This window comes from Ranitomeya imitator, chromosome 1 (assembly GCF_032444005.1).
Source record: "Ranitomeya imitator isolate aRanImi1 chromosome 1, aRanImi1.pri, whole genome shotgun sequence".
Lineage (NCBI taxonomy): Eukaryota > Metazoa > Chordata > Amphibia > Anura > Dendrobatidae > Ranitomeya > Ranitomeya imitator.
The window spans coordinates 69,886,756-69,905,758 of NC_091282.1; the positions used below are offsets into that span (position 1 = coordinate 69,886,756).

Genomic DNA, 19,003 nt, shown 5'->3' on the forward strand with positions numbered 1-19,003 from the left:
CTACTATAATACTCCTCCTATGTACAAGAATATAACTACTATAATACTGCCCCTATGTACAAGAATATAACTACTATAATACTGCTCCTATGTACAAGAATATAACTACTATAATACTGCCCCATGTACAAGAATATAACTACTATAATACTGCCCCTATTCTTCCCTTCTATGCATACCCTCTGTGGTTGTGTGAGCATTTGGTGAGTTTCAGACTTTTAGTTACCTTGTCTGTATACCCTGTTATTTGTTGTATTATTACACTGGGGCAGTCCACCTCCTTTGGGGGGAGAGGGGGCCACTGATAGGGTCTGCACAGGAGACAGGGATACGCTGGCAGCTCAGGTCTACTAACCATCATAGGTACCCCTGAGATAAGGGAAAGCCAGGGTCCCATTACAGTAGTAGGGACAGGTGCGGGTCCCAGTACGCCGTCCTGCCCCTTTATCGCCGCTTACGGCGTGACAGTGCCGTTACAAACAGCATTTTACTTTTTTTTTTAATTTCCAGAAAAATGTCAAAAGTTTTTAACGCAGTTTTTTTTTTCAGTTTTCAGCCACCAGCAGAAGTGAATCAGTCTCCAGGAGGAAGAAGTGTTGAGGATTAAAATTTTTTTTTCCCCTGTTGAATCTACCTCTTCTGGCCTTGGCTTCTGAGGGCGTAATACAGAGTCTGGTGGTGTTATACTATATTGGGGCCATGAAAGACACATTGTAATGGGTGGAAAAAAAGATTCAGGGGCACCATTTCTGTTTGGGAGTCCAACACAGACTAATCAGGGTTAGATGTGCTGCTTAGAATTAAAATACGGTAAATAAAAAAAAATTGCTACTTTTTCTTGTCTTTTCAAGATCGGAATAAACGGGACAACTTTTAAAGTTGGAGGTCTGTGCAAAGTAGTGACCACAGGAGCAGGGAGTAGAGGTGAGCGAACCAGAACTGTAAAATTCGGCGTTCGTACTGGACACCTAGTGTCCATTGCTGAACTCTGAATTAGGACTTCTCCCGGAAGTCCGTTTTGGGAGAGGAAGAAGGATCACCTACTGGTCAGGTGCCCATTGACTTCTATGCGGTTCTGGTACCCAAACTTTGGACTAAAGATCAGTCGAATCCAACCTTCCACAGGTCCGCTCATCCCTAACAGAGTATTCCGAGCGCTGTGTCGCTTTCGTTATACTGGAAACTCTAGAGCAAAGACGCATTCACAGCGGCCGATAATCCATCAGGTTCTAACGCCAACAACTCCTCCATCATGATAACTGTGTAATGTGAATTGGTTGAGCGACTGAACGATGTGTCCAAAAACGCTTGTTCATCGTGAATGAAATAGTTATTCGGGACGAGCGGAAGAGCGAGCAAAGTAAATGATGCGCACTAATTGATCTGTAATAGTTCTCAGTGACGATGGACCACCGAGAAAGTGATCTTTTTCGCTGCAGAAAAGATCATTTAACCCCATGAACAAGCGTTTAATCAGGTGATCTCTGGCCTGTTTATACTGGAAGATGATCGCGATGAGTGTTTTTTTATTTTTATTTAAAGAAAGCCCATTCACAATCATCTTGCAGTATAAATGCAGAATCATCCTCTCGTTGTCGCCTTTGGCAGTATGGGGACATGTTGTGATCAAGCTTTTTATGGTTTTTTAAAAGAAGTCTTGGTAAAAATTCTTCCAGCAATTTTAGAAAATTACGGCAAAAAAAAGACGATGCTGAATATTGTCATTAATACCGTGAAGGGGCTTCATATAAATACAGCTCAGAAAGTTTACTGGCAGAAGGCGCAATCTTCCGAGAAGCATTGATTGGCGCTGCCTCGTCCCAGACTGAAGAGCTGGAAAATGACTGTGTGAATTCGATGAGCACAACACAAAGCGCTGAAATGTCAGCGCGCTATACAGCCCCAGTAATAGGGCCTGAACCCCTGTTAGTCAAAACGGATTTTGCTTCAAATTAGAAATTGATTTTTGCTGGACACCGGTCGTCTGCAGACTCTGAGCTTTTGTTGCTGTGCAGTGAAAGGGATTAACCTCGCCTGCCGCTGGGGTTCAGGCTGCCAGCACTGTTTGGAGCGAGCGCAAAAAAACAACAACAAAAAAATCCTTTTTAATGCAAGGACGGTCTGGCCGGGCGTCACGGGTTGTTTCTTTACTTCCAGATCAAATCTTTGCAATTTCTTAGCTTTTTTTTGTATTGTGTTTATTTGTATGGTGCCAGCAACAAAAGGTGCACGAAGCAAAGGAGGCAATGACACCTTACAGCCTTCATGAAGGATAAGCGGGCTACGACATTCGTGCAGCATGGTAAAAAAAATCTGAAGCATCATAGTAATAGAATTTTTTATATGCAAAAAAAAAATGTTTTGCTGCGTTTTTAAATGGGATTGGTCAGGACGATTCAACTCCTTACATCGTAGTATTACAATAAAAACGATATCCCGTCCTGTAGTAATCCGATAATTACTGAGAAATCGGCCGTTCAACCTATATGCAAATTAGCTAGGAACTGCATTGGGGGCGTGTACACTCAGTGCTTTGAACACGCCCCCAAGGCACTTCCAAGCAAAGTTTGCATTCTCTGTGATCGGACATCGCATTACTACAAGACAGGTGTTGTTGTTGTTGTGCGACCTTTAGAGCCATAGTGCTAGCTTGATTATCCTGATAGTTTCATTTTAATTCTTACATTTTTCTGAAACTACAAGATATACTGTTCAACAAGAAAAAACAAGACAGATCGTGTAAGCGGAAGGAGACGTTTTCCCTGTGCTGCAGCCTGTAAAAGACAAGCGACTCCTTTCCTGGTCCTGGAGTGTTGGAGCGGAGCGGTGATCGGGGTAAACTCTTCTGTACTGCCGCAGTGCACTGCCAGAAATTCAGCAGCCGGGTCATATTTAAACCCCTTCGCGCGGCCGCACTTTTTCATTTTTGCGTTTCTGATTTTCGCTCCCCTTCTTCCCAGAGCCATAACTTTTTTATTTTTCCATCAATATGACCATGTGAGGGCCTTGTACTTTTGAAAGACACCATTGATTTTGTCATATCGTGTACTCACAAGTGGGAAAAAAATTCCAAGTGCGGTGAAATTGCAAAAAAAAGTGCAATTCCACAACTTTTTTTTAAAAAAATTTTTTGACCTGCCATTATTATTCTCCAGATCATTACGGGTTCATAGACGCCAAGCATGTCTAAGGTTCTGTTTTATATTAAGTGGTGAAAAAAAAAAAAAAAAGAAAAAAAAGTGACCCGTTGCGTCTCCATTTTGTGTGATCTGGGGGTTGGGTGAGGGATCATTTTTTGCGTGCTGAGCTGACGTTTTTAATGATACCATTTTGGTGCAGATACGATCTTTTGATCACCCATTATTGCATTTTAATGCAATGTTGCGGCAACCAAAAAAATGTAATTCTGGCGTTTAGCAATCAGGGAAATTCTTTTTTTATATTGATAGATCGGACGATTCTGAAAGAGGCAATACCAAATATGTGTATGGTTGAGGTTTTTTTATTGTTTTATTTTCAATGGGGTGAAAGGGGGGTGATTTGAACTTTTATATTTAAAAATTTTTTTTTTTTTTTTTACTTTTGGCATGCTTCAATTGTCTCCATGGGAGACTAGAAGCTGCCATAACCCGATCGCCTCTGCTACATAGAGGTCAGATCGCCTGTATGTAGCAGAATTGCTGACTTGCTATGATCGCCGACCACCAGCATTGGAGGAGACCTCTGGCTGTCATGCCAACCCATCGGTGACTCGTCATCATGTGACAGGGTCCACCGTTGGGCGGGTTTCCGGCGTGATTGCAGGAAGCGCATGTTAAATGCCACTGTCAAGAGTTTAATAGCTGTGGGTGGATTGCAATTCCACCAGTGGCTGTTCAAAACAGCTGACATGTCCCAGGAAAGATGAGGGCTCAGCGCCGGAGCCCACATGAAAGGGGCAGACACGACATGTGCCGTACTAGTACGGCGCATGTCGTGAAGGGATTAAAAGTATAACCATGGTTTTGATTTTATTTAATAAACCAACAGTACAAATCAAAATAAGAAACTTTGTAATATAGCTTATTAGAGAAATCTGTTTCTTTCTCCTCCTGGACTGATCTTTCATTCTCAAGTCATGGGTAAAATCAGTATTAAGTGAAGACAGACTTTCCCATTAATGAGACAGGAGATGACAGTTGGTGCTTCTGAAAGTCGATGGAAGGGGAGGAGCTAGAGGCCGATCCAGACATTCCGCTGTCAGCTCTCCTGAGATCACAGTTACATTTCCCCATAGAACTTCATGAGCACCAATTGTCTTTTCTCTCAGTAAAATGGAAACATTTGTATTTACTGAAGACCGATCTTACCTGTGAAACGAGATTTTTGAAAATGATCGATCAGTTCAGGAACGGAAAGTAGATTTCTCTGATAAGATATATTACAAAATTGCATATTTTCAAATGTATTAGTGATTTATATTAAAGAAAATATTTTTAAAAAATGGCGATTACTCCAATTTAAGAGCTGTACCATGATGGTGGTGGTGTCTGTAGTACATCTCATGTGATTTTGCTACTTCACAGTGACAATCACCCACCCGGTGTGCTGACTGCACAGTGACTGCCTTGGCCTGTAATAAAGCGAGACGTGGTGTACGGCAGACATCACCACTAATATAAGGGCACCAACTTTTTTTTTTTAATGTCCCGACAGGGTCACTAGATCCTGGGCGGTATGTCCATGTGGACTGGATTGCGAGCCAATGGGCAGCCTTGTCCACAGCCACGGATTGCTACGATCAGCACAGATCACGGCATTCAGAGGATTAATAGAATAACGGAGCAAACAGCTTTGTAAGACCCAGAGCACGGAGAGCCTCCTACTAGTCTCGGTACCCCCGGCGTCTCTACTGATTTTTTGGGAACGTCATCTCTCCATTTATATCTGATAATCCAATAATCTCAGTAACTCCAGATTAAAAATTATAAAATTCATAGTTTTTATCATGTTGTGGACCAGTTTACCTTTACTGATTGAGGCCTGCGGCCGGACAGATGACCAGTCTTCCTGGCCATCGACATCTAATCCAGAAGCTCTTACTTCGGACACGTTTTTGCTGGGACTTTGCTGTTTTCTCCGGCTCTTACTGGATGGAGGAGTCGGGGACACTGGGCTGCAAAGAAAAGAGAAACCATTCAATTACGAGGAGCGAACAAAAGTCATTTCATCCGGAGCAGATCAGGAACAATGGCACTGACTATAGAGAAGCTGGCACTGCCACACGCCACAAACGGGAAAGTCTTTTTAATTGCTTTCGTTAGATCCACAACTTGGAAATCCGTTGAGCAAATGGCCAGTAATATCCTGGAAACATGATGAACACGGCTATAGCGCCCACATAGACTGAGGAGAGCTTCTATGAAGTACAGGGTGGGAGGACAGTCCAAAACCACAAGGGTTACCCAGCTATACAGAGGCAAATAGCCATGAATTATAGAACTGGGTACTGGGACAGGCAGGGTGACATCACATCATCCACAATGATGACTATCCAGCTTTCCAAATTCCCTAACATACACATATGTACATTCATGAGCAAGGCAGCCATAGAGGATATCACTCAGCTTCTCCAGACGCAGATCTATCGCTCTCACTCTTACAGCCCATATTCCCGACCCGCTCATCTTGTATAACAGTCTCACCTCGTCACTCTCTTTCCGTCTCTCTTACATCCTATGTACACACTGCGCTCGTTTTTCAGACATTCCCCTGCGGCTTCCTTACATCCTATGTACACACTGTGCCTGTTTCCAGACATCCCCCTGCGGCCTTCCTTACATCCTATGTACACACTGTGCCCGTTTTCTGATATTCCCCTGCGGCTTCCTTACATCCTATGTACACACTGCGCTCGTTTTTCAGACATTCCCCTGCGGCTTCCTTACATCCTATGTACACACTGTGCCCGTTTTCTGATATTCCCCTGCGGCCTTCCTTACATCCTATGTAGACACTGTGCCCGTTTTCTGATATTCCCCTGCGGCCTTCCTTACATCCTATGTACACACTGTGCCTGTTTCCAGACATTCCCCTGCGGCTGCCTTACATCCTATGTACACACTGCGCCCGTTTCCAGACATTCCCCTGTGGCCTTCCTTACATCTCATGTACACACTGCGCCCGTTTCCAGACATTCCCCTGCGGCCTTCCTTACATCCTATGTACACACTGTGCCCGTTTCCAGACATTCCCCTGCGGCCTTCCTTACATCCTATGTACACACTGTGCCCGTTTCCAGACATTCCCCTGCAGCCTTCCTTACATCTTATGTACACACTGCACCCGTTAGTCAGACATTCCCCTGCGGCCTTCCTTACATCCGATGTACACACTGTGCCTGTTTCCAGACATTCCCCTGCGGCCTTCCTTACATCCGATGTACACACTGTGCCTGTTTCCAGACATTCCCCTGCGGCCTTCCTTACATCCTATGTACACACTGTGCCCGTTTTCAGACATTCCCCTGTAGCCTTCCTTACAACCTATGTACACACTGTGCCCGTTTTCAGACATTCCCCTGCGGCCTTCTTTACATCCTATGTACACACTGTGCCCGTTTCCAGACATTCCCCTGCAGCCATCCTTACAACCTATGTACACACTGCACCCGTTTCCAGACATTCCCCTGCGGCCTTCCTTACAACCTATGTACACACTGAGCCCGTTTCCAGACATTCCCCTGCAGCCATCCTTACAACCTATGTACACACTGTGCCCGTTTTCAGACATTCCCCTGCGGCCTTCTTTACAACCAATACGCACACTGTGCCCGTCTGTCCCATAGCACTCTACAATCAGACCTGTGCAGATCACACGCTGCAATCATTTCTGTACTAGTGCGGGAGAACAGATCTGATGAGGCTGATGGCGGCAGATTGCTGGTATTAGCAGAATATCCATAAAGCAGCAGAACATTGAAGAAAACACCTCCACGTTGTGAATAATTTAGAGATGAGTTTGGTGCAATCTGAATTTTTCTTCAGGGATGGGGAAGTTAAATACCTTTAATTTGTTCTAATTATTTCAAATTTGCAAGTTAATTATGGCTGATCATTAAATAACAAAAAGGACTGCGGTCTCCGTAGAGCTTTACCTTCCGCCCCTCGCATTACTTAAGCTACATTTCGGCATGCATGAATTAACTTTCTAAATAATCGTACGTTTGACTAAATGGCTCTGGAAAATGAGATGCGGATCCTTGGGAAAGGCATTAATGGACATTACAAAGGGCTACTGGGACCCATGCTACTCGCAATCGGAGGACTTATAATGGGGTCTTATTTACTCCTCTTTAGGCTTAGGCGAGGCGTCTCGGCATTAGAAAGCGCTTTTAACGGAGCAGCCACCGCTTCTTGCAGACGATAAAAGCAAACGTCCATTAAGAGACAACTAAAATTCATTTTCAAAGTGTAAGTGGAGAAACTTGCCTGAAATTAAACTCTGATTTTACGAGCAACGCAAAAAGTACGATGGATCCAAGTCTGACGAAGTCTCGGTACAGGTTTGTAGGACGATCTCGGAGCGCCACTGCCAAGAAATCTGAAATTTCCCCTTAAAGGTATTGTACACTATAAACCACCTGTGTTACAAGGGTCCATCACTTACATAGAAGCTCGGACCCTCATGGATCGACTGTAAGGAATGTTTTCTGCCTGTAGCGCCACCACAGGAGAAATAAAAGCATTACACACTTCCCGTTGCAATCTATGGGTTTTCTGTGTAATGCGAGGGTCATTCAGAGCCAGAAATGCTCATTATAGCCCTTTGCTCCTAAACTAAGCAAGCCGCTAAACTGCTCAGAACCAGGTCATTTTGGGGGGCTCAGAACCAATTATAGTGGGTGGTTCTACCGTAGCTGCAGCCTGAATCATTCGAAGTGCTGGAACTCCTCCTTGCTTTCTAGCCTGCATTGCTCCTTCCATGAGATACCGTGGATATCTACCTCTATTTTTTCTTCTTTCATGTATTTGCAGCCAAAATAATTTTTGCAACTCTGCTTCGTTAAAAATGTTGCACTATTTGGCTTTTTCAGGCTCTTTCCCAATTGTTGGCCAGTCTAAATATGCCAGTGATCAGTGAATATTAATGGCAAGAGATTGTTTACGGCAGCAAAAATATCATCACTGTTGGTAGCATATTGCACGTACCGCAGGCCACCCCTTCGTGTGCCGCCAACCACAAGACACCTGGTTCATGTGCCGACGACCACAAGACATCCGCTCGTGTGCCACTGACCACGAGACACCCGCTTATGTGCCGCCGACCACAAGACACCCGCTCGTGTGCCGCCAACCACAAGACACCTGGTTCATGTGCCGACGACCACAAGACATCCGCTCGTGTGCCGCTGACCACGAGACACCTGCTCGTGCCGCCGACCACGAGACACCCGCTCGTGTGCCGCCGACCACAAGACACCCGTTCGTGTGCCGCCGACCACGAGACACTCACTCATGTGCCGCCAACCACAAGACACCCGCTCATGTGCCGCCGACCACAAGACACTCGCTCATGTGCCGCAGATCACAGGAATTCGAAAGCATTCTATCACAATAATTGTTAGGTTAACTGTGTATACAGGCTGGAATTGCAAATAGTTAAGGTGCACTGACTGACAAATCGGCAAATGCACCATGAGGTTCCATGTGGTGGCTCTAGTTCTAACCGAGCGTTGGGGAACATTAGGGGTGCTAACCGAGCGTTGGGGAACATTAGGGGTGCTAACCGAGCGTTGGGGAACATTAGGGGTCCTAACCGAGCGTTGGGGAACATTAGGGGTCCTAACCGAGCGTTGGGGAACATTAGGGGTCCTAACCGAGCGTTGGGGAACATTAGGGGTCCTAACCGAGCGTTGGGGAACATTAGGGGTCCTAACCGAGCGTTGGGGAACATTAGGGGTCCTAACCGAGCGTTGGGGAACATTAGGGTCCTAACCGAGCGTTGGGGAACATTAGGGTCCTAACCGAGCGTTGGGGAACATTAGGGGTCCTAACCGAGCGTTGGGGAACATTAGGGTCCTAACCGAGCGTTGGGGAACATTAGGAGTCCTTCTCGCTTGACTTCACTGCACTGACTGCTAAAGGGCACATTATAAACTTATCAGAAAACCGAAGCTTTTGCTGGTACACCGCAACACATCACAGAGCCCCTGGCTACAGTCGAGGCTGCCGATACATCACACAATATTACCGGGCTGGCGTGCTTTATTGCATCTTTCGGAACATATATCACATTAAAAAAGGAGAAAAAAAAAAATCCATCCGCAAAAAAATTTGATCCGGAGAAGACGTATGTACAGGCGAGGCAGAGCAATCCATTCTGCTGCTAGGAATTTAACTAAATGACACCAAATCCTTCATGCTTGTCACAGGGTTTACTTTAAGATCTGCTTACATAAATCACGCGGCAGATTTATGTAATACCTGAGAGCTCAGAAAGGTGAAGGAGCCCTATAACCCTGAAGAGAGGATAAAGAAACCACTGGAGGGGGTGCAATTACTTTTTCCGAAACCTACAACTGAACAAGGAATTGTCTGTTGATTTTTTTTTTTTTTTTAACAAATTCACAAACTTTTCCATAAAATGCACAATGCATTACTACACTGTGTGTATTTTAGAGGATTAATTATATTATTGATCAACAACTATGTTCTCAATCAATCCAAAAGACTCAAATATCAAAGCTTAATATTTTTGGAAGTTGGAGTGTTTTTTTTTTAGATTTGGCTAACTTAGGAGGATATCTGTTTGTGCAGGTAACTATTACTGTGCAGAATTATTAGGCAACTTAATAAAAACCAAATATATTCCCAGGTAACTATTACTGTTGTCGGGATCACACTCAGTCGGAGCAGCCTTTGGAAGTGGGGAATCACCAGAAATAATACACAAGACACGTCTTGTATAGTGTATCACTGGGAAGTCTCTGAAGCACGCCTGCCTTCAATGTGCTATCCCTTCTTTATATAGTTGTTTCAGTAGGTTTAGTGGTTATACAAGTTTTGCATGTTTAAACAAAGAGACAAAACAGGAAAGAAAGAAAAGAAAAGAAAACAGTTTCGTGGGCGGCAGTTTCACAACAAACAGTACAAAGGCAATTCCACAGACAAGAAAAACAGGATTTCATACTATAGCTAAAATGTCCTTCAATGGACAGGTCAATATTTATCACAAATTCTTTTTTTTTATTTTTGTTCATTGAGGTAATCATTTTTGTTCTGCTCTTCACAATCCCCCCTTTGACATATTCCATTCAAAACCTTGTCGATCATTTTAGTCATTCTTTTTGTGATATTACAAAAAAAAAACTTTATATTCTCGCATCCATTACACAAAATTTATTTGTGCATACCGAGATACCCTTGAGTACAACCTTGAATAATACATATATAATTACAATAACCATAACTGTATGTATTAGGCTTTGCATAATCCCGGTAACCCACCCACCGATCCCTCTGAACCAATTGGCCAGGTTAAGAAAAGAAAAGGTATCTGACCACCAGCTATCCTTATTTTGGTCATTGTCTTTGTCATACTGATCCCTGAGTCGTTGTACGTCTTTTAATTTAAATCTCATACTCATAGTACTATTCGGGTCTATATAATGACAGCAGGTGGGTCCGATGATTTGACACATACATACTGTGAGGCAGTTAGGTAATCCAATACCAGGGTATGTTGGTTAGTGACTATTATAAGCTGATTCTGTACAGCTATACTAGTATTTAATATGTCCAATATATCCCAAATCTGATCATCTAGATAATCCGTGGCTCTAACTAATTTATCCCACATTTGTGTTAACATAGGATAAATAAAAATGGTACTAGCAATTTTGTTGGGAATTCCCATTTGTACTATATGCGGCCTCCCCGAGGGACGTGGTGAGTTATCTGCAGCTCTTTTATACAGTGTGTGCTTGGGCACGGCTTGCATATTCACTTGTTTATTTGAAATTATGAAAGTAGCCGGGGTTAGGCGTCCTAATGTACAAGTACCCTTTATACCTACGGGAAGCCATTTATATGCTCCTTCTCCGCATATCCAAAATGTACCCTCAGGCAGATCCCACAAAGCTGAGTGCTGCAATACCAATCTGTGAGCCAAATCCACAAAACTAGATACATTCTGAAGCATACACCAAGAGGGTTTTTGTCCCAAGGGGCTACAGTACCCGGCTGCGGGATTCCCACATACATGCATTCCGTTGACATACTCATTGGATTCATTACAAACCAGGTTCCCCGGCTTACTTGTACAACTGTTTGCATCACCTTGGGGGAACAACTCAGAATGTTCCCATTTTCTATTATGTATGTATCTTTCCAATACTGTAGGTTTGAAAGCATCAGAGGAAGGGGTGGTTGTACTGAAACTGAGCTGTAGATTTTCAGTGGGGACCTGTCCTAAATCAGTTAATCCAGTCTTATTCCTAGGTACCCATTTTCCTCCCTTGAATGCTAAATATTGTAAGTTGTCTATTTTTCCTGTAAGATTGCCCTGCCACCAAGGAAATTCTACCCATCCCACAATTGGTATGGCGATTGTAGTATTCCATAGTCTAGTATTGCCAGGTTGGTTGTTGGCCAGGTTGTCTGAACAATTAGGCCAAGCGAATATTTCTTCAGCTGACACGGGAACTGCTAGAAAAGGTATACTTGTGGCTGATACTGGTGAATGGGTACAGATCCAACAATCTGCCAGGGGTTGCGTATTATTTAACAAGTCATGCACTAATTTTCTATGATGTTGTACGAATCTATTGTTCAAAGGGGCTAGAGAATTCAGTCTTTCCCATGCCTCCGTTGAGGTTAACATTATTAACATCAATATCATGAGTCTTATACTGCTTTTTTGCAATGGCTTGCATGTATCCATGATGCCTTTCCTTCAAGCTTGACTGCTGTTGGAGTTGTTAACAGGACTTGGAAAGGTCCGTCAAATCTCGGTTCCAGAGTCTTTCTGGTGTGTCTTTTCACGTAGACTTGATCACCAGGTTCCAACTTGTGGCCTCCTTCGAGATTTTCTGGATCTGGAAGGGAAGCAAAAACTTGCGAATGCACTTTAGTTAAACGTTTTTGTAATTCTTGTACATAAGCAGTTAAAGTCTCAGTATTCAACATCAGTTGTTGTGGAAAATAACAACCCAAATTTGCTGCTCTACCAAAAAGAATCTCATGTGGTGACAGCTTAGCCTTCCCCCTTGGGGTGTTTCGGATGGAATACAGGGCAAGTGGTAGACACTCGGTCCAAGGCTTTCCTGTTTCTGCCATGGCCTTCTGGATTTTTAATTTTATTGTCCCATTTAATCTTTCCACTTTACCTGAACTCTGTGGATGATATGGAGTGTGAAACTGGTTTTCTACTCCCAACATTTTCATAACATTCTGGAATATTTCCCCAGTAAAATGGGTACCCCTATCTGACTCGATCACCTCAGGCATGCCGTAACGGGGTATCAGTTCATGTGCTATTTTAATGGCAGTAGTTTTTGCTGAGGCTTTACGAACTGGATAAGCCTCTGGCCACCCTGAGAACATGTCCACACACACAAGCACATATTCGTATCCATTGTACCTAGGAAGTTGGATGTAGTCGATCTGGAGTCTTTGAAAGGGATACAGTGGTCTTACATGATGCTTGGTTGGGGTTTTAATGGCCTGACCTGGATTGTGTGCCAGGCATATAGCGCATGCAGCACACATGTTCCGAGCAAAATTACCAAAGCCTGGAGCCAACCACCTTTCTTTTACCTTGAGCGTCATACCATTTGCCGACACATGCGTGGGTAGGTGGAGGTCACTTGCCACTGCGGGGTACCAGGCTCTGGGTAAACAACAAAGTTCCTTTTTTCCATAATCCTTGCTGATCTTCTGCCCCTTTTTTCTGCCACTGCCCTCGTTCTTCGTCGTCTACCTGTTTCTGAGCTTCCTTCAATCTTTCCTCATCATCTTCAGAGCTATCTAGTGTGTGGGCATGATGTAAGGGTTTACGTGCTGCCTGTTTTGCTGCCTTATCGGCTTTATCGTTACCCCTGGCTTCCTCGGTGTCGAGTCTCACATGTGCAGCTACCTTTATCACCGCTATTTCTTTAGTTTCTTGTGCTGCCTCCAGAATCTGTCTAATGAGGGAGGCATGTTTAACAGGTTGGCCTGAAGCAGTCATATAACCTCTGGCTCTCCATATTACGCCAAAATCGAAAATAATGCCATGTGCATATCTAGAATCAGTGTATATGTTTGCTGTCTGATCTTTGGCTATTTTTAGAGCTTCAACTAATGCCGTAAGTTCTGCTTCTTGTGCAGACTGATTAGCAGGGAGAGGTTCTGCTTTCAGCACTTCATGCTGAGTTACTACCGCATAACCTGTATGAAATTTTCCATTCATATCTGCATATCTACTGCCATCTATGAAAAGTTCAAATGTAGCATTACAGAGTGGCTTGTCACGTACATTACATAAGCCCTGAGTCTCTTGTTCCATTAATTGTACACAATCATGCATTGACTTTGATGGGTCAAAGGAGTTGGAGAGTGCAGTTTCAAAGGAGTTGGAGAGTGCAGTTTCCTCAGGTATGGTACCCCCCTCAGACTCTAAAGGGAGCAAAGACGCGAGATTAAGAGTCTGAATCCTGGCAAAGGAAATGTTGGGCGGCAGTAGTAGGGAACATTGGAGACGGAGGTGTCTGGCCATTGAAATATGTTTAGGTTGGACCTGGTTAAGAATGCCATGTACATCATGAGTGGTCTGAACTAGAAGTGGGTGATCAAGAACAATCTCAGAAGCTTTATCTAATAACAGTGAAATTGCGGCTACTACTCTTACACAAGAAGGTGCGGCTCTAGCTACAGGGTCCAGATGAGCTGATATGTATGCCACAGGTCTCTGTTTGTTTCCATGTTTTTGTGTGAGCACCCCTGTAGCATGTGAGGATATCTCAGCTGCCATCAATTGAAAAGGTTTAGTGTAGTCTGGGAGTCCCAAAGCCAGAGCTGATACCAGTGCTGTTTTCAAAGAGGAAAATGACTGTTTAGCCTCTTCACTGAGTGAATATGGTGTGTTGGCAATACAGTCATATAAAAGCTGCATGAGTTGACTTGCATGTATGATCCACTGTCTACAGTGTGAAACAATACCTAGGAAAGCACGCAGCTGTTTGTGATTCCTGGGTTCAAGCATGTTACGTATGGCTTCCGTACGTTGAGGTGTGAGGTGTCTGATGCCCTGTGATATGCAGTGACCTAAAAACACGACTGTTTGTTGACAAGCCTGGAGTTTCTGTCTATTTACTTTACAGCCTTCTTGCGCTAGGAAAATTAAGAAATTAACAGTTGCGGTAACTGCCGTCTGCTCATCAGGGCAACAAATAAGTAAGTCATCTACATACTGTAGAATGACTACTCCTGGTTCTGGGATGAAATTTTTTAGCACGGTCTGCATTGCTTCAGAGTACAAAGTTGGTGAGTGTACCATACCTTGTAGCAATCTTGTCCATGCTAATTGTTTACCCTTGAATGTAAAGGCAAACAAATGCCAACAGTTCTTATGTAGTGGCACAGAAAAAAATGCGTTTGATAAGTCAATTACCGTAAAATATGCAGCAGTGCTGGGAATTTGAGACAGTAAGGTATGAGGAATCGGTACCACAGGGGTGACCGGTGCCAAAACCTTATTGATTTCCCGTAAGTCGTGCACCATGCGATATTTCACCATAGTTTCTTTGGAGGACACTTTCTTTTTAACAGGATATAAGGGTGTATTGGCGGGTGACCTGATTTCTACCAAAACACCTTGTAACACATAATCCTGAATCTATATCTGTTTTTCTCTTCCTACATTCCCTTTGGAAATGTCCTGGCTTCTTACAGTAATGACAAGTAAACTTTTGATTAGCAGAGCCAGTATTAGCCTGTGCAATTCTTACTGGCTTAGAATTTTCTCTTAAGTCCATTTCTATCCCTACAGCTTTCTGTCTAGCCAGGTGTGGGTCTTCCAAGGTTCTCCAATCAGGGGTTGCGGCCTTAAGCTTTTCCTTCACTTTTGGAGACAATCCATCTATAAAGGTTTTTGTAACTAACCTCATCATTCCTGGAGCGGTTAGATCCATGCCTTCATCTCTGAAATTATTTTCTACACTTAGATAATATTCGTCTACTGATTGTCCAGATTTCTGAGCCACTACTCCCGTTGTTCCTCTCTGCCTCTGTCTCTCCCTCATGAAAACCATTAAGTGATCTACAAATTGTGTACCTGATTCTATCGTTTGTAAGGCACCATCTCCTGCTTGGGGCCTATGTACCAGTAGATTTGCTAATAGCTCCTGGAAGAGTCCAGGAGTCATTTTCATTCTACATAATTCTTCTCCATCTGCCCAAACTCCAGCGTGAGTCTGCATAATTTGCTGTATATATTGTGCAAATCTAACTGGACACTGGGTGGGATCTGGTGCGTTATGCAAGAGAGACATGCCTTCAGCGGGGGACCAAGGGAAATATTGTCGAGTTTGGTGATATCTAGTTCCCATTACTCCGTCAGCACCAGGTTCCCTAAAGGGTCTTGGTACTACCCTAACAGGGGCAAGTACAGCGCCATGTCTAGGTGTACCACAGGCTAGGCAATCATTTCTCCAGTCTGGATTTTGTTGTCCACAGTGCGGACATACCCATCCTCCTGGTCCGGCTAAACTTTGAGGTGGTGTTTGGAGAAAAGATGGGGCATGTGGGTTAAGGTATGGGGGTGGGGTATTTTTAGATTCCACATTTTGTTTTTCTCCACAGCCTGTGGGTCTAATACACCACTTTTTACTCTGTTGATTATATGTCCATCCCTCATTTTCTGCTACCCTAGAGACATCAATCAATGCTTGGATCTGATCTATCCATTTCTTGTCTCTGATTATGCCTTTTTTCCTTTCCTGAATTCCTTCCCATAGTTTTCTACTAAAAGCTTCTGCCCTAGTAACTCCAAACTTACTAAAAATCTTTTTCAGCCCCTTAGTGGCATCTTCACCACTTCTCTCCTTTATGATAGTATAGATATCTAATTCTTCTGGTTCCGACTTTGTTTGCTTATTCCCCATTTTTCTTATCCTGAGCTTTCTTGCCCTAGGTGGCGTTTGGGTATGAGAATACCTCGTTACCTTCTTCCTAAGGAGCTAGGATGTCTTTTTCTTGCCCTAGGTGGCGTTTGGGTATGAGAATACCTCGTTACCTTCTTCCTAAGGAGCTAGGATGTTTAAACTGTGTTGATGTAAGAAAATCCTGATTCCTACACCTATAGCAAACAACACAAATGCAACCAGACAGAAAAAGAACATACAACGTATCTTGTCCCAGGCTAATTTATCTGTCCTGGGCTTATACTATCACATACAACGTATTCTTGTCCCAGGCTAATTTATCTGTCCTGGGCTCATACTATCATACACTTATCCGTCACCAGGTTTTTGTCAAAGACAGGATCAGAGATTGAACATAGGCGCGGAGGTCTCCCCGAAAGGACGCAACCACGTTGCCCAGTGGGACAGTCACTTCTTCTGTTTCAACCCCCTGGGCGGCTTATAGGGCTATTCCCAACTTCCACACACCTTCTATTCACATTCACTCTCATTCAATGCCGTACTCCGTGAGGTGATCAATTCCTAAATAGTTCAAGAACCCGAGCTATAGGTATCCTCCTCTACTAGAACTACCCGCTAAAGAACACGACACAGAAAATCTTACGGACAGTGCAGGGCAGATATAAGAGATCTAACAGTGTCTCTTACCTGGCCAGGTTTTTGTTCATCTGCCGTCCATTATCCCAGATTCTCTTTTCGTTCGTATTCTGCCGGTGTTCTTGAAGGAATACACAGACCTCGGGTCCCTGTTCAGGCGCCAGGAAATGTCGGGATCACACTCAGTCGGAGCAGCCTTTGGAAGTGGGGAATCACCAGAAATAATACACAAGACATGTCTTGTATAGTGTATTACTGGGAAGTCTCTGAAGCACGCCTGCCTTCAATGTGCTATCCCTTCTTTATATAGTTGTTTCAGTAGGTTTAGTGGTTATACAAGTTTTGCATGTTTAAACAAAGAGACAAAACAGGAAAGAAAGAAAAGAAAACAGTTTCGTGGGCGGCAGTTTCACAACAAACAGTACAAAGGCAATTCCACAGACAAGAAAAACAGGATTTCATACTATAGCTAAAATGTCCTTGAATGGACAGGTCAATATTTATCACAAATTCTTTTTTTTTATCTTTGTTCATTGAGGTAATCATTTTTGTTCTGCTCTTCACACTGTGCAGAATTATTAGGCAACTTAATAAAAACCAAATATATTCCCATCTCACTTGTTTATTTTCACCAGGTAAACCAATAAAACTGCACAAAATTTAGAAATAAACATTTCTGACATGCAAAAACAAAACCAAAAAAAAAATTAGTGACCAATATAGATGACACTCAGCAGCCTCCATCCATAGATTCTGTCAGTTTCTTGATCTGCTTACGATGAACATTGCGTGCAGCAGCCACCACAGCCTCCAGACACTGTTCCGAGGGGTGGACTGTTTTCCCTCCCTGTAGATCTCACATTTTATGAGGGACCACAGGTTCTCTATGGGGTTCAGATCAGGTGAACAAGGGGGCCATGTCATTATTTTTTCTTCTTTGAGACCCTTACTGGCCAGCCATGCTGTGGAGTAGTTGGAGGCATGTGATGGAGCATTGTCCTGCATGAAAATCATGTTTTTCTTGAATGATACTGACTTCTTCCTGTACCACTGCTTGAAGTCTTCCAGAAACTGGCAGTAAGTCTGGGAGTTGAGCTTCACTCCATCCTCAACCCAAAAAAGTCACACAAGTTCATCTTTGATGATACCAGCCCATACCAGTACCCCATCTCCACCTTGCTGGCGTCTGAGTCGGAGTGGAGCTCTCTGCCCTTTACTGATCCAGCCTCTGGCCCATCCATCTGGCCCATCAAGAGTCACTCATTTCATCAGTCCATAAAACCTTTGAAAAGTCAGTCTTAGGGCCCCTTTCCACTTGTGAGAAAAACGGACGAGTGCAATCCGATAAAAAATCGGATTGCACTCGGACCAATGTTAATCAATAGGTGACATTCCATTTACGATTTTTTTCTCAGCTGAAATCGGACTGAGAAAAAAATCGCAGCATGCTGCGATTTGCTGCGAGTCTCGGACGAGACTAGCCAATGCAAGTCAATGGGTGCGAGGAAAAAAACGCATGGAATACGGACCATCCGTATTCCATCCGTTTTTTACGGATACCTTACCATTCTGTGGCACAGAACACTGTAAATAGTCCTGTAAATGACTGTATAAAAATAGTTGCAGAGAAAAAAAACAAATTGCATACGGATGTAAAAACGGATGATGCGATTAAAAATCGCATTACACTCGCATGACACTCGCACACGTTACATCCGTTTTTTCGGTCCGTAAATCGGACCGTTTTTTTCTCACACAAGTGGAAAGGGGCCCTTAAGATATTTATTTGCCCAGTCTTGACGTTTTATCTTATGCTTCTTGTTCAAAGGTGGTCGTTTTTCAGCCTTCCTTACCTTGGCCATGTCCCTGAGTATCGCACACCTTGTGCTTTTTGTTACTCCAGTAACGTTGCAGCTCTGAAATATGGCAAAACTGGTGGCAAATGGCATCTTAGCAGCTTCACGCTTGATTTTCTTCAATTCATGGGCAGTTATTTTGCGTCTTTTTTGCCCAACACGCTTCTTGCGACCCTGTTGGCTATTTGCCATAAAACGCTTGATTGTTTGGTGATCACGCTTCAAAAGTTTGGCAATTTCAAGACTGCTGCATCCCTCTGCAAGACATCTCACAATTTTGGACTTTTCAGAGCCCGACAAATCTCTCTTCTGACCCATTTTGCCAAAGGAAAGAAAGTTGCCTAATAATTAAGCACACCTTATATAGGATGTTGATGTCATTAGACAA

At 43.5% G+C, this 19,003-nt stretch overlaps 1 protein-coding gene across 4 annotated transcripts in view; it reads right to left on the minus strand.

Annotated features, from left to right (window-relative positions):
- KIAA1328 (KIAA1328 ortholog) overlaps window positions 1–19,003 on the minus strand; it is a 182,899-nt gene that overhangs the window by 23,339 nt on the left and 140,557 nt on the right. For all 4 annotated transcript variants that reach the window (XM_069747407.1, XM_069747426.1, XM_069747417.1 and 1 more), the window contains one exon: window positions 5,007–5,155. In XM_069747407.1, the coding sequence (XP_069603508.1) occupies window positions 5,007–5,155 (149 nt within the window). The remainder of the gene's footprint in view (window positions 1–5,006; window positions 5,156–19,003) is intronic.